The sequence below is a fragment of the Cetorhinus maximus genome, chromosome 12 (assembly GCF_964194155.1).
Source record: "Cetorhinus maximus chromosome 12, sCetMax3.hap1.1, whole genome shotgun sequence".
In the NCBI taxonomy this organism is placed as follows: Eukaryota; Metazoa; Chordata; class Chondrichthyes; order Lamniformes; family Cetorhinidae; genus Cetorhinus; species Cetorhinus maximus.
The window spans coordinates 67,615,314-67,642,452 of record NC_135890.1 but is presented as its reverse complement, the minus strand read 5'-3'; the positions used below and the strand labels follow the sequence as shown (position 1 = coordinate 67,642,452).

The 27,139-nt window shown below is 44.6% G+C and overlaps 1 protein-coding gene across 1 annotated transcript; it reads left to right on the top strand.

Moving 5' to 3' along the window:
- Nucleotides 1–5,912: 5,912 nt before the first annotated feature.
- On the top strand, nt 5,913–25,918 carry LOC144687981 (glutathione hydrolase 1 proenzyme-like). The gene is made up of 7 exons (XM_078554641.1): nt 5,913–5,994; nt 6,180–6,272; nt 11,322–11,514; nt 13,631–13,791; nt 15,366–15,429; nt 16,452–16,579; nt 25,896–25,918. Exons 1-7 carry the CDS (start codon nt 5,913–5,915, stop codon nt 25,916–25,918), a joined length of 744 nt encoding a protein of 247 aa, XP_078410767.1.
- The last annotated feature ends 1,221 nt before the right edge of the window (nt 25,919–27,139 follow it).

The window sequence follows — 27,139 nt, the reverse complement described above, 5'->3', positions numbered from 1 at the left end:
GCTTGTCCAAATCACACTGAAGCATCTCTGCATCCTCCTCACAGCTCACCCTCCCACCCAGCTTTGTGTCATCTGCAAATTTGGAGATATTACATTTCGTTCCCTCATCTAAATCATTAATATATATTGTGGATAACTGGGGTCCCAGTACCGATCCCTGCGGTACCCCACTAGTCACTGCCTGCCATTCGGAAAAAGACCCGTTTATTCCTACTCTTTGTTTCCTGTCTGCCAACCAGTTTTCTATCCATCTCAATACACTACCCCCAATCCCATGCACTTTAATTTTACACGCTAATCTCTTATGTGAGACTTTGTCAATTGCCTTCTGAAAGTCCAAATAAACCACATCCACTGGCTCCCCCTCATCCACTCTACTAGTTACATTCTCGTTAAATTCCAGTAGATTTGTCAAGCATGATTTCCCTTTCGTAAATCCATGCTGACTCTGTCTGATTCTGCCACTGTTTTCCAAGTGCTCAGCTATTAAATCTTTTATCATGGACTCTAGAAATTTCCCCACTACCAGCATCAGGTTGACTGGTCTATAATTCCTTGTTTTCTCTCTACCTCCCTTTTTAAATAGTGGGGTTACATTAGCTACCCTCCAATCTGTAGGAACTGTTCCAGAGTCTATAGAATCTCGGAAGATGATGACCAATGCATCCACTATTTCTAGGGCCTCTTCCTTATGTATGCTGGGATGTAGATTATCAGGCCCCGGGGATTTATCAGCCTTCAATCCCATCAATTTCCCCAACACCATTTCCCTACTAATACTGATTTCTTTCAGTTCCTCCATCTCACTAAACCCTGTGTTCCCCAACATTTCTGGTATGTTATTTGTGTCCTCCTTTGTGAAGACAGAACCAAAGTACGTATTTAGTTGGTCAGCCATTTCTTTGTTCCCCATTATAAATTCCCCTGTTTCTGACTGTAAGGGACCTACATTTGTCTTCACTAATCTTTTTCTCTTCACATACCTATAGAAACTTTTGCAGTCAGTTTTTATGTTCCCCACAAGCTCACTCTCGTACTCTATTTTCCCCTTCTTAATCAATCCCTTGGTCCTCCTTTGCTGAATTCTAAAGTGCTCCCAATCCTCAGGTCTGTTGTTTTTTCTGGCCAATTTGTATGCCGCTTCCTTGGATCTAACATTATCTTTAATTTCCTTTGTAAGCCATGGTTTGGCCACCTTTCCTATTTTACTTTTGCGCCAGACAGGAATAAACAATTGTTGCAGTTTACCCGTGCGCTCTTTGAACGTTTGCCATTGCCTATCCACCGTCATCCCTTTAAGTAACGTTTCCCAATCCATCATAGCCAACTCGCGCCTCATACCATCGTAGTTTCCTTTATTAAGATTCAGGACCCTAGTCTCAGAATCCAACTATGTCACTCTTCATCTTGATGAAGAATTCTATCATATTATGGTCACTCATCCCCAAGGGGCCTCGCACAACTAGATTGCCAATTATTCCTTTCTCATTACACAATACCCAGTCTGGGATGGCCTGTTCTCTAGTTGGTTCCTCAACGTATTGGTCCAGAAAACCATCCCGTATACACTCCAGGAATTCCTCCTCTACGGTATTGTTAGTAATTTGATTTGCCCAATCTATATGTAGATTAAAGTCACCCATAATTACAGATGTTCCTTTATTGCATGCGTCTCCAATTTCCTGTTTAATGCCATTCCCAACATCACCACTACAGTTTGGGGGTCTATATACAGCCCCTACTAATGTTTTTTGCCCCTTAGTGTTTCTTAGCTCTACCCATACAGATTCCACATCGTCGGAGCTAATATCTTTCCTCACTATTGCGTTAATTTCCTCTTTAACCAGCAATGCAACTCCACTGCCTTTTCCTTTTTTTCTGTCCTTCCTAAATACTGAATACCCCTGGATGATCAGTTCCCACTCCTGGTCACCCTGCAGCCATGTCTCTGTAATCCCGACTATATCATACACAACAAAAACAGAATTACCTGGAAAAACTCAGCAGGTCTGGCAGCATCGGCGGAGAAGAAATCAGTTAACGTTTCGAGCCTTCATGGCCCTTCGGCAGAACTGAAGCATAGTTAGGAGAAGGGAGAAATATAAACTGGTTTAAGGTGGGGGTGGGGGGGGGGGGCGGTGGGGAGAGAGACGTTGAGGGTGTGGTGATTGTGGAGATGAGCTACTTCTTCCTTGAACAGAGGCCCCAACAATCCCCATCCACCACTACTCTCCTCCATCTGGCTGAACTTGTTCTCACACTGAACAATTTCTCCTTTAACTCCTCTCACTTCCTCCAAATAAAAGGTGTGGCTATGGGTACCCGCATGAGCCCCAGCTATGCCTGTCTCTTTATGGGGTATGTGGAACATTCCTTGTTCCAGTCCTACTCCGGCCCCCTCCCACAACTCTTTCTCCGGTACATCGATGATTACTTCGGTGCTGCTTCATGCTCTCGTCGGGACCTGGAAAAATTTATTAATTTTGCTTCCAATCTCCACCCCTCCATCATCTTCACATGGTCCATCTCTGACACTTCTCTTCCCTTCCTTGACCTCTCTGTCTCAATTTCTGATGATAGACTGTCCACCAATATCCATTACAAGCCTACCGACTCCCACAGCTACCTCGACTACAGCTCCTCACACTCCGCTTCTTGTAAAGACTCCATCCCATTCTCTCAGTTCCTTCGCCTCCGTCGCATCTGTTCTGATGACGCTACCTTCAAAAACAGCTCCTCTGACATGTCCTCCTTCTTCCTTAACCGAGGTTTTCCATCCACGGTCGTTGACAGGGCCCTCAACCGTGTCCGGCCCATATCCCGCGCATCCTCCCTCACGCCTTCTCCTCCTGCCCAGAAACATGATAGGGTCCTCCTTGTCCTCACTTATCACCCCACCAGTCTCCGCATTCAAAGGATCATCCTCCGCCATTTCCGCCAACTCCAGCATGATGCCACCACCAAACACATCTTCCCTTCACCCCCCCTGGCGGCATTCCGTAGGGATCGTTCCCTCCGGGACACCCTGGTCCACTCCTCCATCACCCCCTACTCCTCAACCCCCACTTATGGCACCTCCCCATGCCCACGCAGAAGATGCAACACCTGCCCCTTCACTTCCTCTCTCCTCACCGTCCAAGGGCCCAAACACTCCTTTCAAGTGAAGCAGCATTGCACTTGCATTTCCCCTAACTTAGTCTACTGCATTCGAGTAGACCTTTATGCACCGTCCGGTATGCATATAGCAAATGCAGATGCCCTCATTTGTCTTCCTTTACCAGATAGTGTTATACATGCCCCAGTGCCACAAGAAGTTGTACTTGTGTTGAATTTCCTGGACGCCTTGCTGGTCTGTGCGAAGCAGATAAAGCATTGGACAAACCGAGATCCAATTTTATCAAGAGTCTGAGAAAGGGTATTGCAAGGATGGTCAAACGTACAAATCTCTGAAGAGTTAAAACCATTCTATGCTCATAAAACTGAATTAAGTTGTCAAGATGGAATCCTGTAGTGGGGATCAAGAGTCATCGTCCCTTCACAAGGAAGAGAACCACTCTTGACAGAGCTCCACAGTGTGCATCCAGGCATTTCAAAAATGAAGATGCTTGCGCGAAGTTATATTTGGTGGCCAGGTGTGGACAATGATATAGAAAAAACGATTAAACACTGTCTCCAGTGTCAGCAACAGCAGATGTTGCCCATTTCAGCTCCACTGCTGTGGGAGTGGCCTAGTCAGTCCTGAGTTAAACTACATATTGGTTATGTAGGTCCATTTTTAGGTACCATGTTTTTAGTGATCATTGATGCACAAATTGGATGGATGTGTATGAAATTAGACACCGACATCATGTGCAACTATTGAAAAGCTGTGCCAATGTTCTTGTATACATGGTCTATCAGAAGTCATTGTGCAGCATTTTCCCCCCGTTGGGGGGGGTTGTGCGGGAGCGGGCCTGAGCGGGCGGGTTCCTGATCGGCAGCCATTTTACGTGGGCAGACCAATTAAGGCCTGCCCAGCGTGACATGCACCAGGAAATGCTAAGTGCTCCCTGAGCGGGCGGGGGAGTTTCCCTGGGCCAGGAGTGTGCTCTTTTGCGCATGCGCACAATAGAGTGCAGAGATCTCCCTGAGGCAAAGATCTCAGGGAGATCAGCTCAAGATTCAAAAATTCATCAAAGACAGAAAAAAATATTCCTCACATGTCCCCTGATTTGACACTGTCACATGAGCTGGGACATGTAAATTTCTTTTATTTAAACATTTTATACAAATTTTAAAACCCTCATGAAACCTTATCCTGCCCGTGGATGAGGTTTCGTGTTTTTTCTGAAGGCGACCTGGTCTCTTCGCCTGCCCGCCAACCTTAAGGTTGGACGGGCAGGTCCATTAATCATTTTAAAAACTTTCTTAATGGCCTTAATCGGCCGTTGAAAGGTTGGTGGGCACACAACCAACTCGGCTCCGTGCCCACAAAACTGAGAATCTAAATGATGCAGGGTGACATCGGGATGCATGCCCGATGTCACCGCGTGTCATTTTACGTGTCGGCGAGTGGGCCCCGCCCCCTGCTCATCAACCAGAGGATGCAGCCCATTGTCTCAGATAATGGCACTGCCTTCACTGGTATGGAATTCCAGGGATTCATGAACCTAAATGGGATTAAGCATATTGGGAAGAAATTTCGGGTCAGCGAGGTGGGGCACGCACAGATCCCCTTTTGCATTCCACATTGACCCCACTCCTCCTTTTACTATTTATATGCCAGTAGAAGACTTTTGGATTTAATTTTATGTTAGCTGCCAGTCTCTTCTCCTACTCTCCCTAAATGTTCCCCCGCTGACACTTAGGCCACCTCATTCTAAGAATCAGATCGAGCAATGATTCTTTCTTCACTGGACTGGAAACACACTGCATTAGCAAATTCTCATCAACACACTTTAGAAACTTTATCCCCACCCTGCCCTTTACACTAGTACTATCCCAGTATATATTTGGATAAAGTTCCCCATTTGCGCCTCTCTATAATTTCTCTTCGAATTTTCTCCTCTATATCTTTCTTCACTATTTGGTGGTGTGTAGAATACACCCATTAGTGTAATGGTATCTCTCATGGTTCTGATCTCCAACCAAATAGACTTTGTCCGTGGCCCCTGTGGTGGGCACTTTTGGGAATTTAACAGTACAGACCAGTGACCCTGGAGCAGACCCAGAGTCCAGATGAGTGGGGTTGGGGGCCTTGAGGGTCCATCAGGCGGGCCCTGGGGGGAGGGGTCACTCATGAGGATAGGGGAGGCCATCCTGTAGGGGCAACCCATGTAGCAGGTGGGAGGGGAGGGGCCTCCATGGAGTACAAGGTGCCCAAACAAGAGAGATCCCACTCCCTGAGCCCACAGGCAGGACTCCAGGGTATAAGTGTCAACCTCAGCATGTGGCATGGGCCACACCTACCACTGATAGAATATTAGCAGTGGTAGGAAGAGTCCCTTAAGTGGCTATTAATTGGCCACTTAAAGGCCTCCATTGGTCTAAGAGAGGGTACGCTGCCCAATACATCCCACGTTTCTGACGAAATATCAATGGTAGCAGGAAGGTAAGGGGCACAGCAACCCCTGCCATCCCACCCGATTTTATGCCCCCGCCATCTGCCAACTTGTTTCCAGAATGAACAAAAAGATCCTGGCCTTTGTGTCTCTCCTCCTTTTGCCTTCTGATTGAAGTCCTCCAGTGTAGCGTCAGATAACCTGGAAGACCTCTCTCTGGCTGGTTTCAGCTCAACTGGCAATTTTCTTCCTTCCATCAAAGCCTTTCTGACACAGGTCAGGTCAACAAGCTGCTGCAGGTTGATGCATTTCCCCTTTAAGAAAGGCAAGCTGCCATTAACAAGCACAGGCTAGCGAGACGTAATTCTAGATATGAACACATCTGGGCCCCCTGCTGAACATGCAGACAGTCAACAGCATGTTCCTCGATGGGTTGCATGCCACAGTCATGTTGGTAAGCAAGGCAGCATGAAGTTTGCTTGCTGCCTACCTCACTGTGCCTGAAATGGGACCTAAACAAATGTTTCCTGCTTTATCTTCCCATGCTGCACTCCAACTCTTGCTGTGAATGTTTGATACAGAACTCCCACTCTGTGATCCTAATCGTTTGGAACAATACCTTTTTTTCTTATTTTTCAGGAAAAGTAGAAACTATTCATTCCAGAGAAGTGGCCCCTGGCAATGCATCAAGGGATATGTTTGTCAATAAGACAGACAACGTGTCTCGTAAAGGTAAACACTAGGACTATAATCAATACATTATTATTGATCCCTGGCCCACCCACACTTAGTGAAGTTTGAATTCAAAAACACAAGCTTCTGACTAAAATGCTTTGGGATTCCAAAAACTGACCGAATATATACTGTTTTCTCCCTGTTTCCCATTTCTCCTTAAACCTTTGATTACTTTCTCCAGTTCAGCCCCACAGATACCTTCTGATAAACTGGCAAAGAGGGGCATTATTGGTGTGTTAGCCTTGACAATGCATGTCAGCATCTTATTTAACTATGAGGGATTGCTGGATGACAATCAATAGTGGGTACCCTGGATGTGTATATTTTCCAAACCCAGGGTACTTAGGCCAATTACAGCAATGCTATTACTGCATCAGCTGAGATTTGGCTCACCCTGTGCAGACCATGGATCAAAGCTGAGAGCTTCTGGTTGATTTGATTCAGCTTTCAATAGATAAACTTTCTACTTCACCGTGGGAGCCTCCAGGTTTCTGAAAATAAGCTGTAATTCTGTGGAGCGGTGGACTCTTTATACAGCTTGGTGAGTGTAAATGGGTTTAGTAGGTCTGATATCAATGCTGTTCACAGGTGGTGTGTGTCCATCACTGCTGTATTTATGGCCTTTTCCTGGTCCCTCTTGCAGAATCATAGAATGGTTACGGCTAATTGGCCCGTCATGTCTGTGCTGGCTCTCTGCAAGAACAATTTATCAAATCCCACTTCCTCACCTTCTCCCTGTCATCCTGAAAATTGTTTCTCTTTAGGTAATTACCCAATTCTTTTTTCAGGGCCTTGACCCTGCCTCCGCCATACTGTCAGACAGTGCATTCCGGATACTAATCACTCCCTGTCTAAGTCGGCTTTTCATGTCGCCGTTGCTTCTTTTACTAATCACCTTAAACCTGTGCCCTCTGGTTCTGAAACCTTCCACCAATAGGAACAGTTTCTCCCTATCTATTCTATCCAGACCCCTCATGGTTTTGAACACCTCTCTCAAATCCTCTCTTAACCTTCTCTTCTCTAAGAACAGCCTCAACTTCTCCAATCTATCCACGTAACTGAAGTCCCTCATTACTGGAGCCATTCTAGTAAATCTTTTCTGCACCCTCTCTAATGCTTTCACAGCCTTCTTAAACTGTGGTACCCAAAGCTGGGCAGATGGTATTTAATGGACCAATGGGGCTCCCCTGTTGGCTGGAGGCCGATAAGAGCTCTGCGTTGCTCAGTTTTGGGAAACCTTGCTGAATTAAGTGTCAATCAAGCACTTAACTGGGCAATGGTGGGCCTTCCTGGGGTTCCAGGGCTCTATGGGGGGAGGATGGGGGTGCGGGGCAACCCTGTTCACCAAGAGCTATTGGCCAGTCAGAGTCTGGAAGCCCTTCATTGCTCATCAGTGGGCAGAAGGGCTGGTGTTATGATAATAGCTGATTGTGGTTGTGGACTCTAGTATTAGATACTATACAATACTCTGTACTATATATGGGGTCATCTGACCTGGGGGTTAAAGGTTAAATAGCACATGCTGGAGCGTGTCTTGATAGAGTTTAGATACTGCAGATATGTGTTCATGTTAGGAAAATGTGTTATCAATAAAGTTAGTTCAGCTACAATGGCCTGTGTGCATCATTGAAAAAAGAAACAAGACAGCTGGTACTGCATCCACCTGAGGTTCGGATTGCCAATGGACCCAGGCACAGGTGAGTGATAGCTGCAGAGGGGTCGTGGGGTAGGGATCATAGGCAAGGGGGAAGGGGTTGGCAGCAAGGGCAGGGTGTGGCTCTCAGCTCCCTCTTCCAGATGCCAGGTCCCTTGATCTTGGGTGCCTTTGAATTCTACCCGACCCCACCAATCCACCCGGAAGCCCACAAGCAACCTTAACAGGGTTTACTTTTTGGGCTTCCCGCATGGCGATTTCCCCGCCTGCCGTTGGGTTAGTACCAGCGGTGATGGGTTAAGGCCTTTAAGGGATATTCATTGTTAGGCAGGAAGGTTGTCCATGGTCCTTCCTGCCATGGGCCTTGTAGTAACTGAAGGTATAGCCTCTCCTGCTGTCTTATCAGAGGTCACGTGATGTTCTTGGAGGCTCCGACCAATGAGCCCTAAGTGCGGGCAATTAGGGGGTGGGGTTTCCTGACGAGAGTCCTGATCAAGCATGTAGCACCTGAAAAGCTCTCTGTAATAAAGTTCATCTGTTTCTTGTTAAAACCTGTCCAGACTGTCGAGTCATTACAGACTTAATCAGGGCTGAGGTGGGAAAGCGTGGATTCCCCATCCACCCTCTCCCGCCTGACTAAATGCTCCTGCCACCAAACTTTCCCTAGGGGAGCAATTAAGTTCCATTCAGTACTCCAGTTGAGGCTGAACCAATGTTTTGTACAGGTTTATCATAGCTTCCTTGCTTTTGTACTCTATGCCCTTGTTTATAAAGCCCAGGATGCCATACGCTTTATTAACTCCTCTCTCAATCTGTCCTTCAATGATTTATGTACATATACACCCAGGTCTCTCTACTACTGCACCCAGTTTAGAATTGTATCTTTTATTTTAAATTGTCTCTCCACATTCTTCCTACCTCACATTTCTCTGCATTAAGTTTCATCTACCACCTGTCCACCCATTCTACCAACTTGTCCATGTCCTTTTGAAGTTCTACATTACCCTACTCACAGCTCACAATACTTCCAAGCTTTATAGCTTTGAATCATCCACAAATTTTGAAACTGTGCCCTGTAAACCAAGGTCTAGGTCATTATTGTATATCGAGAAAAGCAGGGTTCCAAACACCAACCCCTGGGGAACCCCACTATATACCTTCCTCTAGTCTGAAAAACAACCGTCCATCATTACTCTCTGTTTCTTGTCAGTCAAGCAATTTTGTATTCATGCTGCTACTGACCCTTTTATTCCATGCGATCTTGCAGAGAGACAGCATGAACATGATGGGGTGAATGACCTCCTTCTGTGTTGTAACCATCCTATGATTCTGAATTTTTAGGATGGTGGGGGTTCAAATACATCCCCGCCAACTCCAACAGCCCCACTGCCATTTTACACTCTAACCAGCATTGATTGGCATAAGGTGGGACTTCTCCCCCCTTCATTCAGGAGGAAGTTCAGCCTTCGAGAGCTGCTAACCAATCAGATTGATCAGTAACTCTCCAGTCCCTCCAGCAACAGTGCTGCAGTTGCTGGAAGAGGCACTGCACGGAGCTCCTGAGACTAAGAGTCAATCAACCACATTGCTATGGGTCTGGAGTCACATATAGGTCAGACTGGGTAAGGACAGCAGATTTCCTTCCCTAAAGGACATTAGTGAACCAGATGGGTTTTTACAGCAATGGTTTCATGGTCATTATTAGATTTTCAATTCAAATTCCACCATCTGTTAGGGCAGGGGTTTGAACCCAGGTCCCCAGATTACTAATCCAGCAACAATACCGCTATACCATTGCCTCCCCCCCTGAGACTAAGTCCCGGGAACTGGAGAGAAAGGTAAGTGTCTGCCAGTTCCGACCAGAACTAGGGGGCACTGTTATAAAATTAGGGGTCACCCTTTTAGGACAGAGTTAAGGAGAATTTTTCTCTCTGAGGACTGTGCAACTTTGGAACTCTCTGCCTCAGAAGATAGTGGAGGCGGGGTCATTGAGTATTTTTAAGACAGAGGTAGATAGGTTCGTGTTAGGCAGGGGAATCGAAGGTTATCAGGGAATGTGGAATTAGTAACACAAACAGATCAGCCATGATCTTAATGAATGGTAGAGCAGACTCAACAGGCCAAGTGGTCTGCTTCTGCTCTGATTTCGTATGTTCGTATGTGTGTCGGGGTCCCAGAGTCAGGGAGGCACTGAAGGCCTGGGGGGCAGCGAGGTGAGGTTGTGATCGGGGTTTTGGGGCTGGGGGTGGGGGAGGTCCGGAGTTCCTTCTGATGGAGGCCCCCATGCCCCCCCGCCCAAGATCGAACTTTCTTTATTTCCAGGTGCCCCCCGCCACCCCCCTACACCCCAGCCCTGAGCTGCCATCTTCCCACTAGCCTAAAAATTGAGGCTCAGGGGGAAATGGCCTTTAAGTGACCAATAATTGGCCACTTAAGGGCCTCAACTGGGGCAAGGTTGGGCTTCCCGAGGCCCTGCCTGACCCAGCATTAAATCATTGCGGGGTTGGGGCGGGCAGGAACCCGGACGGAATCCTGTCCATGCAGTTTCATGCTTCCCCCGCCTCAGAACCCACTGTGGGGGGGAGGGGAATATAAAATTCTGGCCTATGCCTGGGTGTGCTTACATCGACACACTATGATTTCTGGGGCCTGATTTGAGCCTAGTCCATGCCAGTGAGAGTCACTATTCTCTGCCAGCGGTCAGGGCTGTACATGGGATAAACTGACAGTTGCAGCTCAGTTTGCACTGGGTATGGGAAAACATTACAACACTCCTTATTATTTGACATAGAGAAGACAAACTTACAATGACCAGGGGGACCCTTCATCGTGACCGTGCTGAAAGTGGATAAAAGCTCCATTACACAACACTGACCCCATTTTTTGAAGAATGTATTTACATAAATAAGGCCATTGGCCTGTTCCTTCCACAGCCTATGTGTAATTCACTCTATTGTGGATTCTAACTACTCCACTTAATCTATTGAAAAAGAGAGTTCCCTTTACTCTCCAAATTTAAACCAAACCAAACTCCAGATTATCCATCAAATCTTGCATTCTAAAGTATTGATCATCAACTGATCACAGTCCACAGTCCCAACAGCTCAGATAAATATGCAAAAGTTCATGACAAATGGTAAAGGGAGAAAACTGGAAGGACGATCATCTCAATGCACATTATTTGGCAGAAGCAGCAAGAGTTGATGCCAAGGCAGAAGCTCTGATTCATTTGAAGCATCTTAGCTATGTATAATAAGCAAGTTCTTCCTTCAGTCTAATCATTACTTGGTGAGGTAAACAGGACCAGATAACTCTTGTAAACGAGTGCGCTGAAATGGAAGGGTTTTAATTTTAGAAACTAGTTTGTTATTTATTTTTGTATCTACCCACAGGAGGATTGTCCATAGCAGTTCCTGGTGAAATCCGAGGATACCAACTGGCACATCAACGGCATGGACGGTTACCATGGAAACGGTTGTTTGAGCCAAGCATCAAACTTGCTAAAGAGGGATTCCCCATTAGCCAGGCCCTTGCAGATGCTGTAAAGAAATATAAGGAAGACATTGAGAAAGACCAATCTTTATGGTAAGATAGAGAAACGTGGCTCTCAACTGAGAATAACACCCGTTGCATACTGGGACTTGACATGAATTGTAAAATTGGATTTTTCACTCTTGAGATTGTCTGCTGAACGTTTTTAGGCAAAACTGTATTTCATAACCCATGAGATTCTTTTACATTGAATTCATAGAATATACAGGCCATTCAGCCCAACCAGTCCAATCCAATATTATGTTCCACTAATGCCTCCTCCCATCCTTCCTTGTCTAATTATCAGCATCATTCTCTATTCCCTTCTCCAGCATATGCTTATCTAGCCTCCCCCTAGATGCTACACTATTTGCCTCAACCACTCCAAAGATGCAAACCAAAAGATGCAGAGAGCCAGCTCTCCTGCTCCCTGATGTTTGTAGCTTCCAGCTGAATGGAAGCTGAAAGCAGTTCTGTAAAAATTGAGTTTTTTTTGTGGAGCCAGGGAGTCTGGAGAGAGGGAAATAACATCCATTAGAAATATAAATTATTCATAAGGGTTACAGAGCAGAAGACTTGAATTGAAGGTAAAATAATTAATTTTCATTTCTGTTTGAAGACATCCCAAAGCATGCTGCATTGTCATAGAGATGGGCTGTGGGGGGTAGAAGGTTATTTTGTTTAATTTAGCTGGGTGTTTGCTCACAGAAGCCAATTGCACTTTTTATTTGCTGTAGACTGTGGATCACTAAGTTGATGGAGGGCCTAAGGCGATGATTGTTAGTCAGGCCTGCAGTTAAGCAGGGAAAATAATAACTTAATCATTCACCTCGTGGAATGTGAGTGCAGCTCAAGCTCAGTTTGGATTTCATGAGGGGAAAGCAACTGGAAGATTGCCCCAGCTTTCAGCTAGGGGAAGAAGTCTACAGTGGTCCTCACTCAATCTTGTGGTTGAAAGCGGTCAGCAGAGTTAATTGGAAGGTTGTGAGAAGGCAGTTGGGTATCTGTTGGCAACCAGAACATGGAACCAAGGCATCTTTAGTTGTGAGATCTTTAAAGGAAAGCTAGAGATTTGTTTAGGAAGGATTCCCATAAAATCTTAGACCTCAGAGAATAGCTGGAATTCTGGGGAGAATTAAAGTGAATTCTGGAGGGCTGTGGTGGAACTTTGGGTTGGTCTGTGAAGAAATGAATGAACTTTCAAGACTCTTGTAATGTATGGGGGGGAAGTGAAAAGTGGAATTGAGTTCATAGCATAAGTAATTATAAACTACAGTGTCAATAGTTCTTGCTTTGTTTAATTCGTTTTATGTAGAATTAAGTTTGTTTTCATTTAAAAATGTGAAATCTTATGGCGTAGGTCTACCGGTTAATCACTGAGTGTTCAGATTTACCTTTAAATCATAACAGTCCCTAACAGGATTGTAACACCCACAATTTGTTCCGATCCTCATAGAGACCGATAGCTTTTTAAAAGAGACAACTTTCTCAGTGAATGCTGGAAATTACGAAAAGATAAGATTTCATGTCTTAAGACCATTACTCCATCAAAAAAATCAAAATCAACATAGATTAAACATTAATTAACAAGCAAACAATACATGCAACTGAAGAGAGAGTATTTGTATTAACTAACTAACTAATGCAACTAAAATATGCCTTAGGAAACCCCATCACAGTGCACTGCACTATTAGTAGGTACATATCCTCACAGGAACAGTTCCATACTCGCTCATAGATCTCCAGCAGGCTCACTTCTCCCTGCCAGACTAGGTCGAAATTTCCAGTGTCTTTTGAAAATTGTTCCACTCAACCCAGGTTTTCAGGATCCAATTTTCACCAGTGAGGCCACCTTGGTGACATCCCATTCTTTAAATCTCTAACATCCCCATCTGCTATGAGATAGTGTGTAAAGGTCTTAAAACTGTCACCCCGTTTCAAAGGGTTTCTGTTTGAATTTCTCTCCACTTGGAAACCAGATCACATGGGCATGTCTGCAAGTTGGGTTGCTTCTGGAATTGACTGCCCTACCTTAAGTTAAAAGGGACATTTTAAAACCAAGCAGTCTTGTAAAGCCTAGCATTTGTCACACTATGATGTGACAATGAACATGTTTGAAAGTACTGGTATACAAATAGAGCTACTGAACATCTTGTATTTCTCTCAACAGTGAAATATTTTGTAATTCTGATGGTAAAATACTCCAGGAAAATGAAATCATCAGATTTCCAAAATTAGCTGCAACCTATCAGGTTCTGGCAGATGAAGGACCTGATGCATTTTATAATGGATCTCTCTGCCAACAGATAGTGAATGATATCAAGAATGCAGGTAAGGGAAGGTCTTTTTATCGTCATTTATCAATGTGGGCATTGCTTGCTTTTACCGTCCATCCCTAATTGCACTTGAGAGGAAGTATGAAAAAACTTGCAAGGGATATCAAAATCAATACAGAAACATTTTACAATTCTACTAGGAAAAAGAGGACAGGAGTGATGTGGGTCCTTGAAGATTGCCAACAGTGACACTATCAGTGAAAATAAGAAAATAGCAGGCATGCTAAATAATTACTTTGCATCAGTATCTACAGAAGAGCAGTGGTTCTCAAATGAGTCCATAGAGACCTTCAATGTGCTCTGTGAAATAATCTCTCTAGTGGGCAAGAGAGAGGGAGAAAAGCACAAGGGAAAAATGAAGGAAAAAGGGAAGCTGCCCCACTTTGTACAAGTTAACAGTACTTTGTATTAACCCTGCACAAGTAGCTGACAAGGTTTTTTTAAAATTCATTTATGGGACACCAGCATCACTGGAAAGACCAGCATTTGTTGCCTATTCCTTAATGCCCTTGAGAAGGTGGTGGTGAGCTGCCTTCCTGAACTGTTACTGTCCATGTGGTGTAGGTACACCCACAGTGCTGTTAGGGAGGGGGTTCCAGGATTTTAACCCAGCAACAACAAAGGAACAACAATAATAAAACTGAAATACTACGGATGCTGGAGATCTGAAATAAAAACAGAAAGTGCTATGTTAAGCTTTTGCACTTCCATGTTCATCAATCCGCTATGCACTGTACAGAACCAATGAACCATGTAGTGATAATAATACCCATAAAAAGCTTTTTAAAGTCATTCACTCTTTCCCTCCACAATGTTAAGAAGTCCTTTCACTACAGCCCAATATGCGTATCAATCATCCAGAGCCTTTAAAGTATCAATGGCAGAAATTGTAAGCACTTGTAACCTCTTTATCTTGTGTAAATAAACATTGTGAAAATTACAGAAGAGATTAGACAGCTAGAGCTGTCAGTCAAGCAATATTTTCCCTGGGGCTCAAGTGTTTCAACAGGTTAATGGATTTCTGGGCTCTCAGTCAAGCCTCTATGTATTCTTGGGTGAGATCCCAGGCATCCATTACTCTGATGAAACACCTGAACCCCAGGGAAAACATTCCCTGGTCCGACTGTGTGAAAATTGTGGAGAAGTAGAATATGCCTATCTCCTCAGTGGAGGTGGCCGATTCAGGAGTTCCAGCTGTGGGTTTTTGATCGGAACCAGCTGGCAGTCCTGAAAATCGCACAGCCTGGGAATGGGGTTGGGAATCCTGGAATCGGGACCTGCCTGCCACTTTAAAGGGTTCCTGAGTAATCCCAACTTGGTGAAAATCTGGGCCTGTGCCTTTATTTCTAGAGCCCAGAATCCCATGGCCAGGATTTTTAGGATGGTGGGGTTTCCTGCCCTGCCATCTGAAAAGTTGATGGGGAATACACCCCTCCATTACTGTCCGCTCTGCAGTGATTTCATGCTCCAATGAGTGTTAATTGACTGCAGCCCCTCATTCAGGAGGAAATCCTGCCTAAGACAGCTATTGGCCAATCTGAATAGCTGGCAATTCTCTATTCCCTGCAGTGCCAGAAGCTGCAGTGGACTGCATTCAGTCCCTGGAGCCCAAGTCCCAGGATTCCAGGAAGAGGTAGGTTTTGGGGGTCTCAGTGCGGGGAGGGTAGGGGAGGGCTGGGGGGATGGACCATGGGGGTTGGAGTGGGGGAGGAGAGGCTGGGGGATGGGGGCCGGGTGGTGAAAGATGTCCTGAGCTTACCAGACCTTAAGGGTGGCCTGGGGTGGGCAGGGGGTGCCCTATGTTAAGATAGCCACTAGTAAATATAAGGAATTTGGGAGAATCCATTTTATCCAGATAATTGGAATGTCAAACTTGTCACCACATGGAGTATCTTGAGGCGAATAGCATAGATGCCTTTAAGGGGAAGCTAGAAAAGTACCTGAGAGAGAAAGGGAGAAGGATATGCTGATGGGTGAGATCGAAGGAGGCTTGTGTGGAGCACAAACACCGGAATAACCTTGTCAGCCAGAGCACTCGTCACTAGTTTGGCTGCACATTTTTATGATTGTTCATAGGAATAAATGGTTAGAAAACCACAGGCAATTAAAAACTGAACTTTAAGTACATACAGCTGCCCACTGAGGCTGCTGCTGAGGAAGCACGTAAGAACATACGAGTTAGGAACATGAATAGGCCATTCGGCCCCTCAACCCTGCTCTGCCATTCAATACAATCATGGCTGATCTGATTGTGGCCTCAACTCCACTTTCCTGCCTACCCCTGATAATCTTTGTTAACCTTGTTAGTCAAGAATCTACCTCTGCCTTAAAAATATCCAATGACCCTGCCTCCGCTATTTTTTGGGAAGAGAGTTCCAAAGACTAATGACCCTTGAGCTTCTTCCTTGATTTCTTGATTTTCTTGATTTAAATAAGTTTGGAAAATCAACTATGAAACTATGCACTGTTGATCAAAATTTGTTGTCATTTGTGGATTTTAAAGGATTTGAATTGTGTGAAAGGCATGAAAGGCATTTGATACCAATCTGTCTCTGGGCTGGGTCTTAAATACCCACAAGCCAATGAATGGCCATTTCTTCTCCATAAAGGCTGCATGGAATCAGGAATGTTTGCTGTTAACATTTTTTTTTGCAGCTTTGGGTCACATGTGAGGTCCAGCACTAATGGAATCATTTTCAACAATGAAATGCATGACTTTTCATGGCCAGGCAAAAAGACCATGTTCGATGTTCCACCTTCTGCAGCCAATTTCATCAAACCAGGTGCGTTATGTGGGGATTCAGTTTCTGTCCAGTTCAGTGGGGATTGTGCTATCTTTTCAAAAGAAAGACCTATTTACATTTCTATGCCACCTTTCGCAACTTTGGGATATCCCACATCGCTTTACAGGGAATGAAATACTTTTGATTTGAAATCACTATAGTAATGTAGGAAACATGGCAGCTGTTTTACACACAGTTAGTTCCCAGAAAAATCAATGTGATAATGACAAGGTAATCTGCTTTAGCGATGTTAGTTGAGATGTAAATATTGGCCAGGACACCAAAGAGAACTCCCTTTCTCTTCTGCAAATAGTGTCATGCAATCTTTTATATCCACCTCTCACCTCAAAGACCATACAGTATGTCCTCAGCCTGGATTTTTAGCCTCAGGTTTCTGATGTAGGTCTTGAATCCATAACCTATTGACTCAGAGGCAAAAACTGCTATCACTGAGCCATGGCTGCCATCTTTGAAACTGAGAAACTAAGGTTAAGACTGGTGCATCATTACATGACAAATGGGGAAAAAGAAGGTAACACAGAATCACACAGTGCAGAAGAGGCCCTTCGGCCCATCGCGTCTGCGCCAACATGTGAGAAACACCTGACCTACCTACCTAATCCCATTTACCAGCACTTGGCCCATAGCCTTGAATGTTATGACGTGCCAAGTGCTCATCCAGGTACTTTTTAAAGGATGTGAGGCAACCCGCCTCCACCACCCTCCCAGGCAGCAAAATCAAAGCCCATTGTTGAATTCTGGCAGAGGCTTTCGGCGGAATTGCTTTATCTTCACCAGATAAACCCAACAGTGGCTTATGATCTGATACTATGGTGAAATGTCAACCATGCAAATATTGACGGAATTTCTTTACTCCAAATATTACAGATAAACCTTCCTTTTCAAGTTGTGAGTAACTCTTCTCGGGTGCAGAGAGGGTTCTGGAGATATATCCTATTGGCCCTTTGGAACCATCTTCCATCCTGTGTGACAACACCGCTCCCAAACCACAAGGAGATGCATCACAGGTTAATATTAATTCCTTTGATGGGCCACAAGGTACTAGTAGACATGATGAGTGTAAAAGCTTCTTGACTTTTATGAAGGCTTCTTGTTGTGCCTCCCATGACCACCTGTGGTTCTTCTTCAATAATAAGTGTAAAGAGCTAACGCTGTAGACAAATTTGGCAAGAAGTGACTGTAATAATTTATCATGCCCAAAAAAGACTTGAGCATCGACTTGATGACCCAAATAAATGACTTCAGCTTGGAAAATACAATTCTCTTTTTCCAAACATACACAAACCTCCAAAAATCTCCTTAAAATCTCTTCTAGGCTGGCCATATGTTCGGATTCCATCAATTCTGTGATCATCCAGGTACACTACACCTGGGGGAAGTCCTTGTCATAGACTTTCAATAGTTCTTTGAAAAATTGCAAAGGCACCAAAAGATAGGCGTGTATATTGATACAGGCCCTTGCGCGTGTTGATGGTTACATACCCACTAGATGTGCTGTCTAGCTTTAGTTGTTGGTATGCTTCACTCAAGTCCAGTTTGGTGCAGGATCTTCCTCCTTTTTTTTGGGCCTGGAGTCACATGTATGCCAGACCAGGGAAGGACAGCAGATTTCCTTCCCTAATGGGCATTAGTGAACCAGATGGGTTTTCACGACAATTGGCAATGGTCTCATGGACATCATCAGACTTTTAATTTCAGATTTTCATTGAATTCAAATTTTACCATCTGCCATGGAGGGATTTGAACCCGGTCCCCAGTGCATTACCCTGGGTCTATGGAACACTAGTCCGGTGACAATATCACTATGCAAGCTTAGCGTACAGATCTTCAATCCTTGGGATTGGATATTTGTCTAATTTAGCAGCCCTGTTCATGGTTAATTTGTAGTCCCCACAAATGTGAATAGTTTGATCAGGTTTCATCACAGGGTCTATTGGCGCTGCCCATTCTGAAAGTTGGACTGGCTGGATGATGCCCAGCTTCTCTAAGCGGCACAATTCTACATCCACCTTTCCCTTTAGGGTTTAAGGCACAGGTCTGACCTTAAAGTCCCGGGGTGTCGAACCTATGTATATTTTTGCTTGTGGGCTTTTGATCTTTCGCAACTCATCTCGGAATCCGCTGTCATACTTTTTTAATAGCTCAGGAATGCCCCCTGTCCTGACTTCAAAAATTTCTGACCCGTTGAGCTTAATTTCTTTTAACCAATCGCGGCCCAGAAGACTAGGTCCTTCACCTGTTACAATGATCACTGGAAGCTGGGCTGTCTGTTGCCTCTAGGACACAGGTACAGTGGCGATGCCTTTTACCTATATTGACTCTCCAGTGTATGTCTTCAGCTGAGATGTGGTTTTCTCCAGATTCAGTGGCTGGGTACATTCACTTAGGTATTTAAACGTGTGCTCTCCCACCATTGTGGTCGATGCTCCCATATCAACCTCCACGACTAGACCCTTCCCATTCACTTGAAGGGTGACGGTGATTGGTTCAGTTTTTACTGCTTTGACATTGTTTATGGAATAGATATCAGTATCAGCAGCTTCTGGTTCAGTTGTACTGTGCGCTTCAGTCATCTTGGTTTGCTGTCTGATTGGCTGTCTTGATATTTCCCTGTATTGCTTTATAACATGCCCTTTTTTGTGACAGTAGTGGCATTCTGCCTCTTTAACTCTGCAGGCTTCCAGTACATGGTTACCCCCACATCAGTAACAACTTAATTTCTGAATTGCTGGTGATATGCTTCCAGTATTCCTTTATGTTTTTCGAGCAGTAGAGACTGTTTCCCACTTTGTGGCTGTCTCCTTGGTATTTGTGCCATGCTCGGTGATAGGTTCCCACCCCTACTGAAGAATGGCGCCATTTTGCACACTCTGCAATGCCTGCAAGTCCCTCTCAGCACTCTCCATAGCGAGCACTATTTCCATGGCGCGCTTCAGGTCAATATTAACTTCTACAAGTAATTGTAGAATGGCATCGTGTATGTCACAAACCAAACGATCTCGCAACATGTCATTGAGGGTATCTCCGAAGTCGCAGTGCTCAGTCAGCAAAGCCTTGAGTTCACAATGTACTCACAATGATCGACTCACCCGGGCCCTTACTCGAGAGTTGAGCTTGAATCCTTGCATGATCACAGATGGCTTAGGCTGGAAATGTGCCTTCATGAGGTCCACTAGCTCGTTAAAAGATCTGGAATTAGGCGCATTGGGGGCCATCAGACTATGGATGAGGTTATATGTCTTGCTCCCACAGACACCTAGAAGAATTGCTTTCTGCTTCTCCTTCGCTGTCATTTCGCTTGCCACAAAGTAGAAACCTAGGCGCTCTATATACTGCCTCCAGTCTTCCATGGGCGAGTTGTACAGGTTGATTCTGCGAAAGAGTGGCGTGACTGGTGAATATACTTTTCTTTCCTCCCTTAAAAAGTGAAATACTCACATTCGCGAGGTGAGGTACAGCATCAGAGCTATTTATCCTCACCGCCAGTTGTAATAAACTTGGTGTACTGGCCAGGTTTCTGGTTAGAGCACCTGATGAAGCTACCTGCTTGAATACGGTCCACAACTAGAATGCTCCACCCCTAAGATTACTCGTACTTAGGGCTGATTCGTCCGTACAGTCACATGATCCCCAAAACAGTATGAAAGGTTTTACTTACAATCACTACAAGAAGTTTGGTCAAATAGGTTTTAAGGGAAGTCTTAAAGGAAGTGTGACAGAGTGGTTTAGGAAGACAATTCAAGGGGACTAGGCAGCTGAAAGCAGCTGTCAGTGCTAGAGTGAAAGAAATCAGGGATATGCAAGAGGTGAGATTTGAAGGAGTGTGGAGTTTTTGGAGGTCTGAAGGATATTACAGGGGTAAGGGGGGATTTGAAAATAAGGTTGAGAATTTTAAACTCAAGGCGTTGCTGACTGGGAAACTATGTAGGTGTGAACTGTGTTGTGCTACACATTTAAGTGAGTGTGTTTATATTTTCTGTATACCTTGGAGGGGAAATGATGTAATGCATCACGTGACTCAGATTCAACCTCAGTCTGGTGTGAGGGAGCACCCAGATTAGATGTGTGTACAAGCTCTCCTACTTTGTGATGCTGCCACCAATTCCTTAACCGCTTAATAAATGAGCCTGTTTATTCCGATCCCCATGCTGTGTGCATTCATGAGTCCATCTCAGAACAAGGTAGCAATGGTGCCATCTATAGCTGAAGCTTTCTGCTCTCAACCTAACAAGCAAATTTGTGGAATGACAGCAAGGATACAGATGGAGCAACGAGGTACCTACCTGTGTGTGCATTGTAAATAGTCATGAAGAAGCCTCCTCCGATCCCCATGCTGTGTGCATTCATGAGTCCATTACAGAGCAAGGAAGCAATGGTAGCATCTACAGCAGAGGCATTCTGCTTCAAAATATCCCTGCAATGAAATCAGTGAGAGATTTAGGAATATAGGAACAGGAGGAGACCTTTAGACCCTCGAGTCTGTTCCTCCATTTAACAAGATCATGATTGATCATAGCTTCATCTGAAGTTGAGGAGTTCTGCCTCAGACTATCCCTGCAATGAAATCAGTGTGAGATTAGAATCTGTTTGATTTGTCCACAGAGCCATCGGTTAACAAATTGTTTCCTGTTCTTTATTGGTCTAAAGAAATCACTGCCTCAATAACAGGATCATTGGGCAAGTATAATACTAAACTATATAGACCAGCAAGTCCAATTAAGTTCCACCCTCTTACTGTACCTAGCTGATTTGAACAGGGACCCTGGTTGGGGATTCAGTCCCCTGTATTAGGGATGTGACAAATCATTTTGGGTTCCTGCTTCTCTTGGATATTCACTGACCCTGGCTGGAAAATGCCTCCCCAGCCCAACAGCTGCCAACACTTACTCTCACACATGGAGAACGGAAACAGAGAGCCCAGCTCATCCAGTCTGATAAAGATACATTTCTCATAGCTGATTCACTCACTTCTGGAGGATTCCTTCTTGATAACCTTCTGATAAGTTGAGGTGGGGGAGTGGAGGGGGAGGTTGGGGAGGTAGGGGAGTGGTGGGGTGTTGGGGAGGTAGGGGGGTGGTGGGGTGTTGGGGAGGTACGGGGGTGGTGGGGGTGTTGGGGAGGTGATGGGGTGGTGGGGGTGTTGGGGAGGTGTGTGGTGGGGGGGTTGGGGAGGCGGGAGCGTTGTTAGCTCAGTTGGCTAGACAGCTAGCATGCGGACCAGGGTCAGTGGTTATCAGTGGAAATAAAAAGACTCCAAAGCAACCTGGGCTTCACATGTCCACCTCTATGGGACTTGAAATGGCCTCTACCCAGTCATTGGTGCAATGCAGGAGATCCCAGGGACACATTCCCACCATCTGCCTTTCCCTATAGTTTGGTACTTGCTCAGTGCTTGGCTATAACACTCAATGTCACCCAATCAGAATTTACTGATTTACCTGATCCTTCCTTTAACTGTTTTTGTGACTTGAAGGCCTTGGCCCTTCAACTTAAAACTGAAAAGAAAGGAGAACCCAGGAGAGGCTATTAAAGTCTCCAGAACACAAAATAGGACAGAGTGTTTGGAAAGGGCTAGAAATCTAACTTCAAGCACATTCAGATAAAGGGACGACAATGAGAAAGGGGATGGGAAATACAGGACTGAAGGTGTTGTATCTGAATGCACGCAGTATACGAAATAAGGTAAATGAGCTTGTGGCGCAGATTGAAATTGGCAGGTATGATGTGGTGGGCATCACAGAGACATGGCTGCAAGGGGATCAGGACTGGGAGCTAAATATCCGAGGTTATACATCCTATCGAAAAGATAGGCAGGTTGGCAGAGGGGGTGGGGTTGCTTTGTTAGTAAGAAATGAAATTAAATCGATAGCAAGAAATGACGTAGGGTCAGATGATGTAGAATCTGTGTGGGTAGAGTTGAGGAACCGCAAAGGTCAAAAAACCATAATGGGAGTTATGTACAGGCCTCCGAACAGTTGTCAGGATGTGGGGCACAAGATACACCAGGAGCATGTAAGAAAGGCAAGGTTACTGTGATCATGGGGGATTTCAATATGCAGGTAGACTGGGAAAATCAGGTTGGTAGTGGATCCAAAGAAAAGGAATTTGAGGAATGTCTACAAGATGGCTTTTTAGAGCAGCTTGTGGTGGAGCCCACTAGGGAACAGGCAATTCTAGATTTAGTGATGTGTAATGAGGCAGATTTGACAAGGGAGCTTAAGGTGAAGGAACCCTTAGGAGGAAGTGACCATAATATGATAGAATTTACCCTGCAATTTGAGAGGAAAAAGCTGGAATCAGATGTAATGGTATTACAGTTGAATAAAGGCAACTACAGAGGCATGAGGGAGGAGCTGGCCAGAATTGACTGGGAGATGAGCCTAGCAGGAAAGACAGTGGAACAGCAATGGCAGGAGTTTCTGGGAGTAATTTGGGAGACACAGCAAAAATTCATCCCTAGGAAGAAGAAGCATACTAAAGGGAGGACGAGGCAACCGTGGCTGACAAGGGAAGTCAGGGACAGCATAAAAGCTAAAGAGAAAGCATACAATATGGCAAAGAGCAGTGAGAAATGAGGGGATTGGGAAGCCTACAAAGACCAACAGAGGACAACTAAAAAAGAAATAAGGAGGGAGAAGATTAAATATGAGGATAAGCCAGCCAATAATATAAAAGAAGATTGCAAGAGATTTTTTAGATATATAAAGAGTAAGAGAGAGGCAAATGAGGACATTGGGCTGCTGGAAAATGACGCTGGAGAAGTAGTAGTGGGGAACAAAGAAATGGCGGAGGAACTGAATAGGTACTTTGTGTCAGTCTTCACGGTGGAAGACACGAGTAACATCCCCAAAGTTCAAGAGAGTCGGGGGGCAGAGGTGAGTATGGTGGCCATTACCAAGGAGAAGGTGCTAGGAAAACTGAAAGGTCTGAAGGTGGATAAATCACCTGGACCAGATGGATTACACCCCAGAGTTCTGAAGGAGATAGCTGAAGAGATAGTGGAGGTGTTAGTGGTGATCTTTCAGGAATCACTAGTGTCAGGGAGGGTCCCAGAGGACTGGAAAATCGCTAATGTAACCCCCCTGTTTAAGAAGGGAGTGAGGCAAAAGACAGGAAATCTCAGGCCGATTAGCCTGAACTCGGTCGTTGGTAAGATTTTAGAGTCCATTATTAAGGATGAGATTTCAGAATACTTGGAAGTGCATGGTAAAATAGGGCAAAGTCAGCATCGTTTCATCAAGGGGAGGTCATGCTTGACAAATCTGTTAGAATTCTTTGAGGAGGTAACGAGTAGGTTAGACAAAGGAGAGCCAATGGATATTATCTACTTGGACTTCCAGAAGGCCTTTGACAAGGTGACGCATAGGAGGCTGCTCAGTAAGATAAGAGCCCATGGTGTTAGAGGAAAGGTACTTGCATGGATAGAAGATTGGCTGTCTGGCAGGAGGCAGAGAGTGGGGATAAGGGGGTCCTTCTCAGGATGGCAGCCGGTGACTAGTGGAATTCCGCAGGGGACAGTGTTGGACCACAACTTTTCACTTTAAACATTAATGATCTAGATGAGGAACTGAGGGCATCCTGCCTAAGTTTGCAGATGGTATAAAGATAGGTGGAGGGACAGGTAGTATTGAGGAAGCAGGGAGGCTGCAGAAGGATTTGAACAGGTTAGGAGAATGGGCAAAAAAGTGGCAGATGGAATACAACGTGGAGAAGTGTGAGGTCATGCACTTTAGTAGGAAGAATAGAGGCATAGACTATTTTCTAACTGGGGAGAGAATTCAGAAATCTGGAGTTCAAAGGGACTTGGGAGTCCTAGTCCAGGATTCTCTTAAGGTTAACTTGCAGGTTGACGCGGGAGTTAGGAAGGCAAATGCAATGCTGGCATTTATTTCGAGAGGACTAGAATATAAAAGCAGGGATGTTCTGCTGAGGCTTTATAAGGCTCTGGTCAGACCACATTTAGAATATTGTGAGCAATTTTGGGCTCCGTATCTCAGGAAGGATGTTCTGGCCCTGGAGAGGGTCCAGAGGAGGTTCACGAGAACGATCCCAGGAATGAAAGGCTTAACATGTGAGGAACGTTTGAGGACTCTGGGTCTATACTCGATGGAGTTTAGAAGGATGAGGTGGGATCTGATTGAAACTTACAGAATACTGAAAGGCCTGGATAGAGTGGATGTGGGGAAGATGTTTCCATTAGTAGGAGAGATTAGGACCCGAGGGCACAACCTCAGAGTAAAGGGAAGACCTTTTAGAACAGAGATGAGGAGAAACTTCTTTAGCCAGAGAGTGGTGAATCTATGGTCTTCTGGTCTTATGGTCTTATAACTTGTTTTCCAAATCATTTTATTTTTAAATAATGAATTTCCCTATGTTTACTCAGACTGCAGTGTTTGTTCACAAAGTGATGGTCTTTTATTTCATATCGTAAACTGGTCATCCACCTATTTGTATATAGTTAGGAGTCTCCTGGACAGCTACAGCCGAATCCTGAAACTAGGAGGACCCTTTCTCAATGGCTTCTTCCTTATCTCAAGTCAATAGAGCCCCATGACTCAACTGTGACTCCCATCCATTCCCCCACTAACCAGTCTGCTCACTCAGGCTGCTCAATGCCAGACCCTTCAAACCAAACCACCGACTTAACATCCAACCAATATCAAGAGAATGGACAAGTGCTTTTAACGTTCAATGAATGGAAGATGAAAAAATTGAGCTAGTTTCTTTAGAATACAGGAGTTTACTGGGTGATTTGAGAAAATCATAGAGCACACAAAGAGACCATTCAGCCCATTGTGCCTGTGCTGGCTCTTTGAATAAGCTGTCCAGTTAATTCAGTTCCTCTGATCTTCTCCCATAGAAACTACAATATTCCCCCTTCAGGTATATATTCAGTTCCCTTTTGAAGGTTCATAGATAGATGTTTAAAATTACAAAGAGATGTGACAGAATAGATATAAACAGTGATTGAAGAATCTAGGATGAAGGGACATACATATAGGAATAAATTTGAGGGATTTAAGAAAGAGATCAGGAGAAATCTTTTTACATAATAGGTTGTGAGGTTGTGGAATGGATTATCAGTTATTAACTAAAACTGAGATCATATGTCATTATTTAAGATTAGGTTAGATAGTTTGATTGAAAAAAAAAGAGAAAAGGGATACAGGACCAAGTTTACACATGGGATTAGGAATACAGATCACTTGAAGGATAAACATCAATATGGGCTGGTTGGGATGAACAGCTGTATCCTTGTAATTCCCTGGAAATGTTTGCATTATTCCTCTGACAGACATTGTGGACCAAGGCCCTTAAACAGACACTCACCTGCCAATCTCTGAACATCTCTCTGCATCTGCAGCAACAACAGCTCTCTCAAAGGAATAAGCTGGCACTGCTTTGGACTTCAGCCCAAAGAACAGGCTTAGGAAGAAGATGAGGGTCTCCATTATCATAACTACAAAAGCAATGAGTCCTTTCGATCTATTACCCATTTTTCTAAAAGGAAAGAAAAGATGAAGTTCAGGTCTGGGTGTGAGCTCCAAGAGGATATCAGAAATGGCTTTCATAGGCAGCCTTCAAATTAGATTAGAACACTTGATAGATAAAAATCCACTAGGATTCTGTTACTAAGCCCCACATTTGTAATTTTTAAATATATTCATTTAGGGGATGTGGGCTTCACTGGCTAGGCCAACATTTATTGCCCATAGTAAAGCTGCTTAAAAACACTAGTCAGATAATTGGCAAGTTTAATATTTTGTTCTCAATTTCATCTGTAAGCTTTAAAGAAGTTTATTTGATTATGGCATTTTGTTTGACCCTTTTGATGCCAAACTAGATTGGGTGATGAGCTGACCTGCAACACAAAGCAGTGGTGACCCTCTGGTTTAGAAGCCAGTAAGTATTATTAAATCAGTAGGTAAGATGTGGAGCACACTGGTCCAGTAGGAAAGCAGATTTTAAACCATAGCTTTTGGCTCTGCCATTATAGCAAGGTATTGAATAGGGATTGGCAATTCCCAACCTGGGAAAATTAGCAACAAAATGAAACTGATGAGTCACTCAGTGCTGCCCACACTGTCCTTGTGGCTAGTTACTGGAAGTGGGATGCCTCTAAACTGAGTAATAGAAATCAGCATGGAGAGTTTATGTTTGGTAACAATGGGGAACAGTCCTGTGATTGGTAACACTGGGGAACAGTCCTGTCCTAGGTAAAACTGGGGAACAGTCCTGTCCTTGGTAACACTGGAGAACAGTCCAGTGACTGGTAACACTGGGGAACAGTGCTGTCCTTGGTAACACAGGGGAACAGTCCTGTCCATGGTAACACTGGGGAACAGTCCTGTGATTGGTAACACTGGAGCACAGTCCTGTCCTTGGTAACACTGGAGAACAGTCCTGTGATCGGTAACACTGGGAAACCGTCCTGTGATTGGTAACACTGGGGCACAGGCCTGCCCTTGGTAACACTGGGGAACAGACTGGCCCTTGGTAACACTGGGAAACCGTCCTGTGATTGATAACACTGGGGAA

Excerpts from the sequence above, each read along its gene's own strand:
- LOC144687981 (XM_078554641.1), top strand. The coding sequence starts at position 5,913 with ATGAACACATCTGGGCCCCCTGCTGAACATGCAGACAGTCAACAGCAT. Across the intron at positions 11,515-13,630 it reads GAGAAAGACCAATCTTTATG|TGAAATATTTTGTAATTCTG; the intron begins GTAAGATAGAGA and ends TTCTCTCAACAG. Across the intron at positions 13,792-15,365 it reads GAATGATATCAAGAATGCAG|TGCCAGAAGCTGCAGTGGAC; the intron begins GTAAGGGAAGGT and ends TATTCCCTGCAG.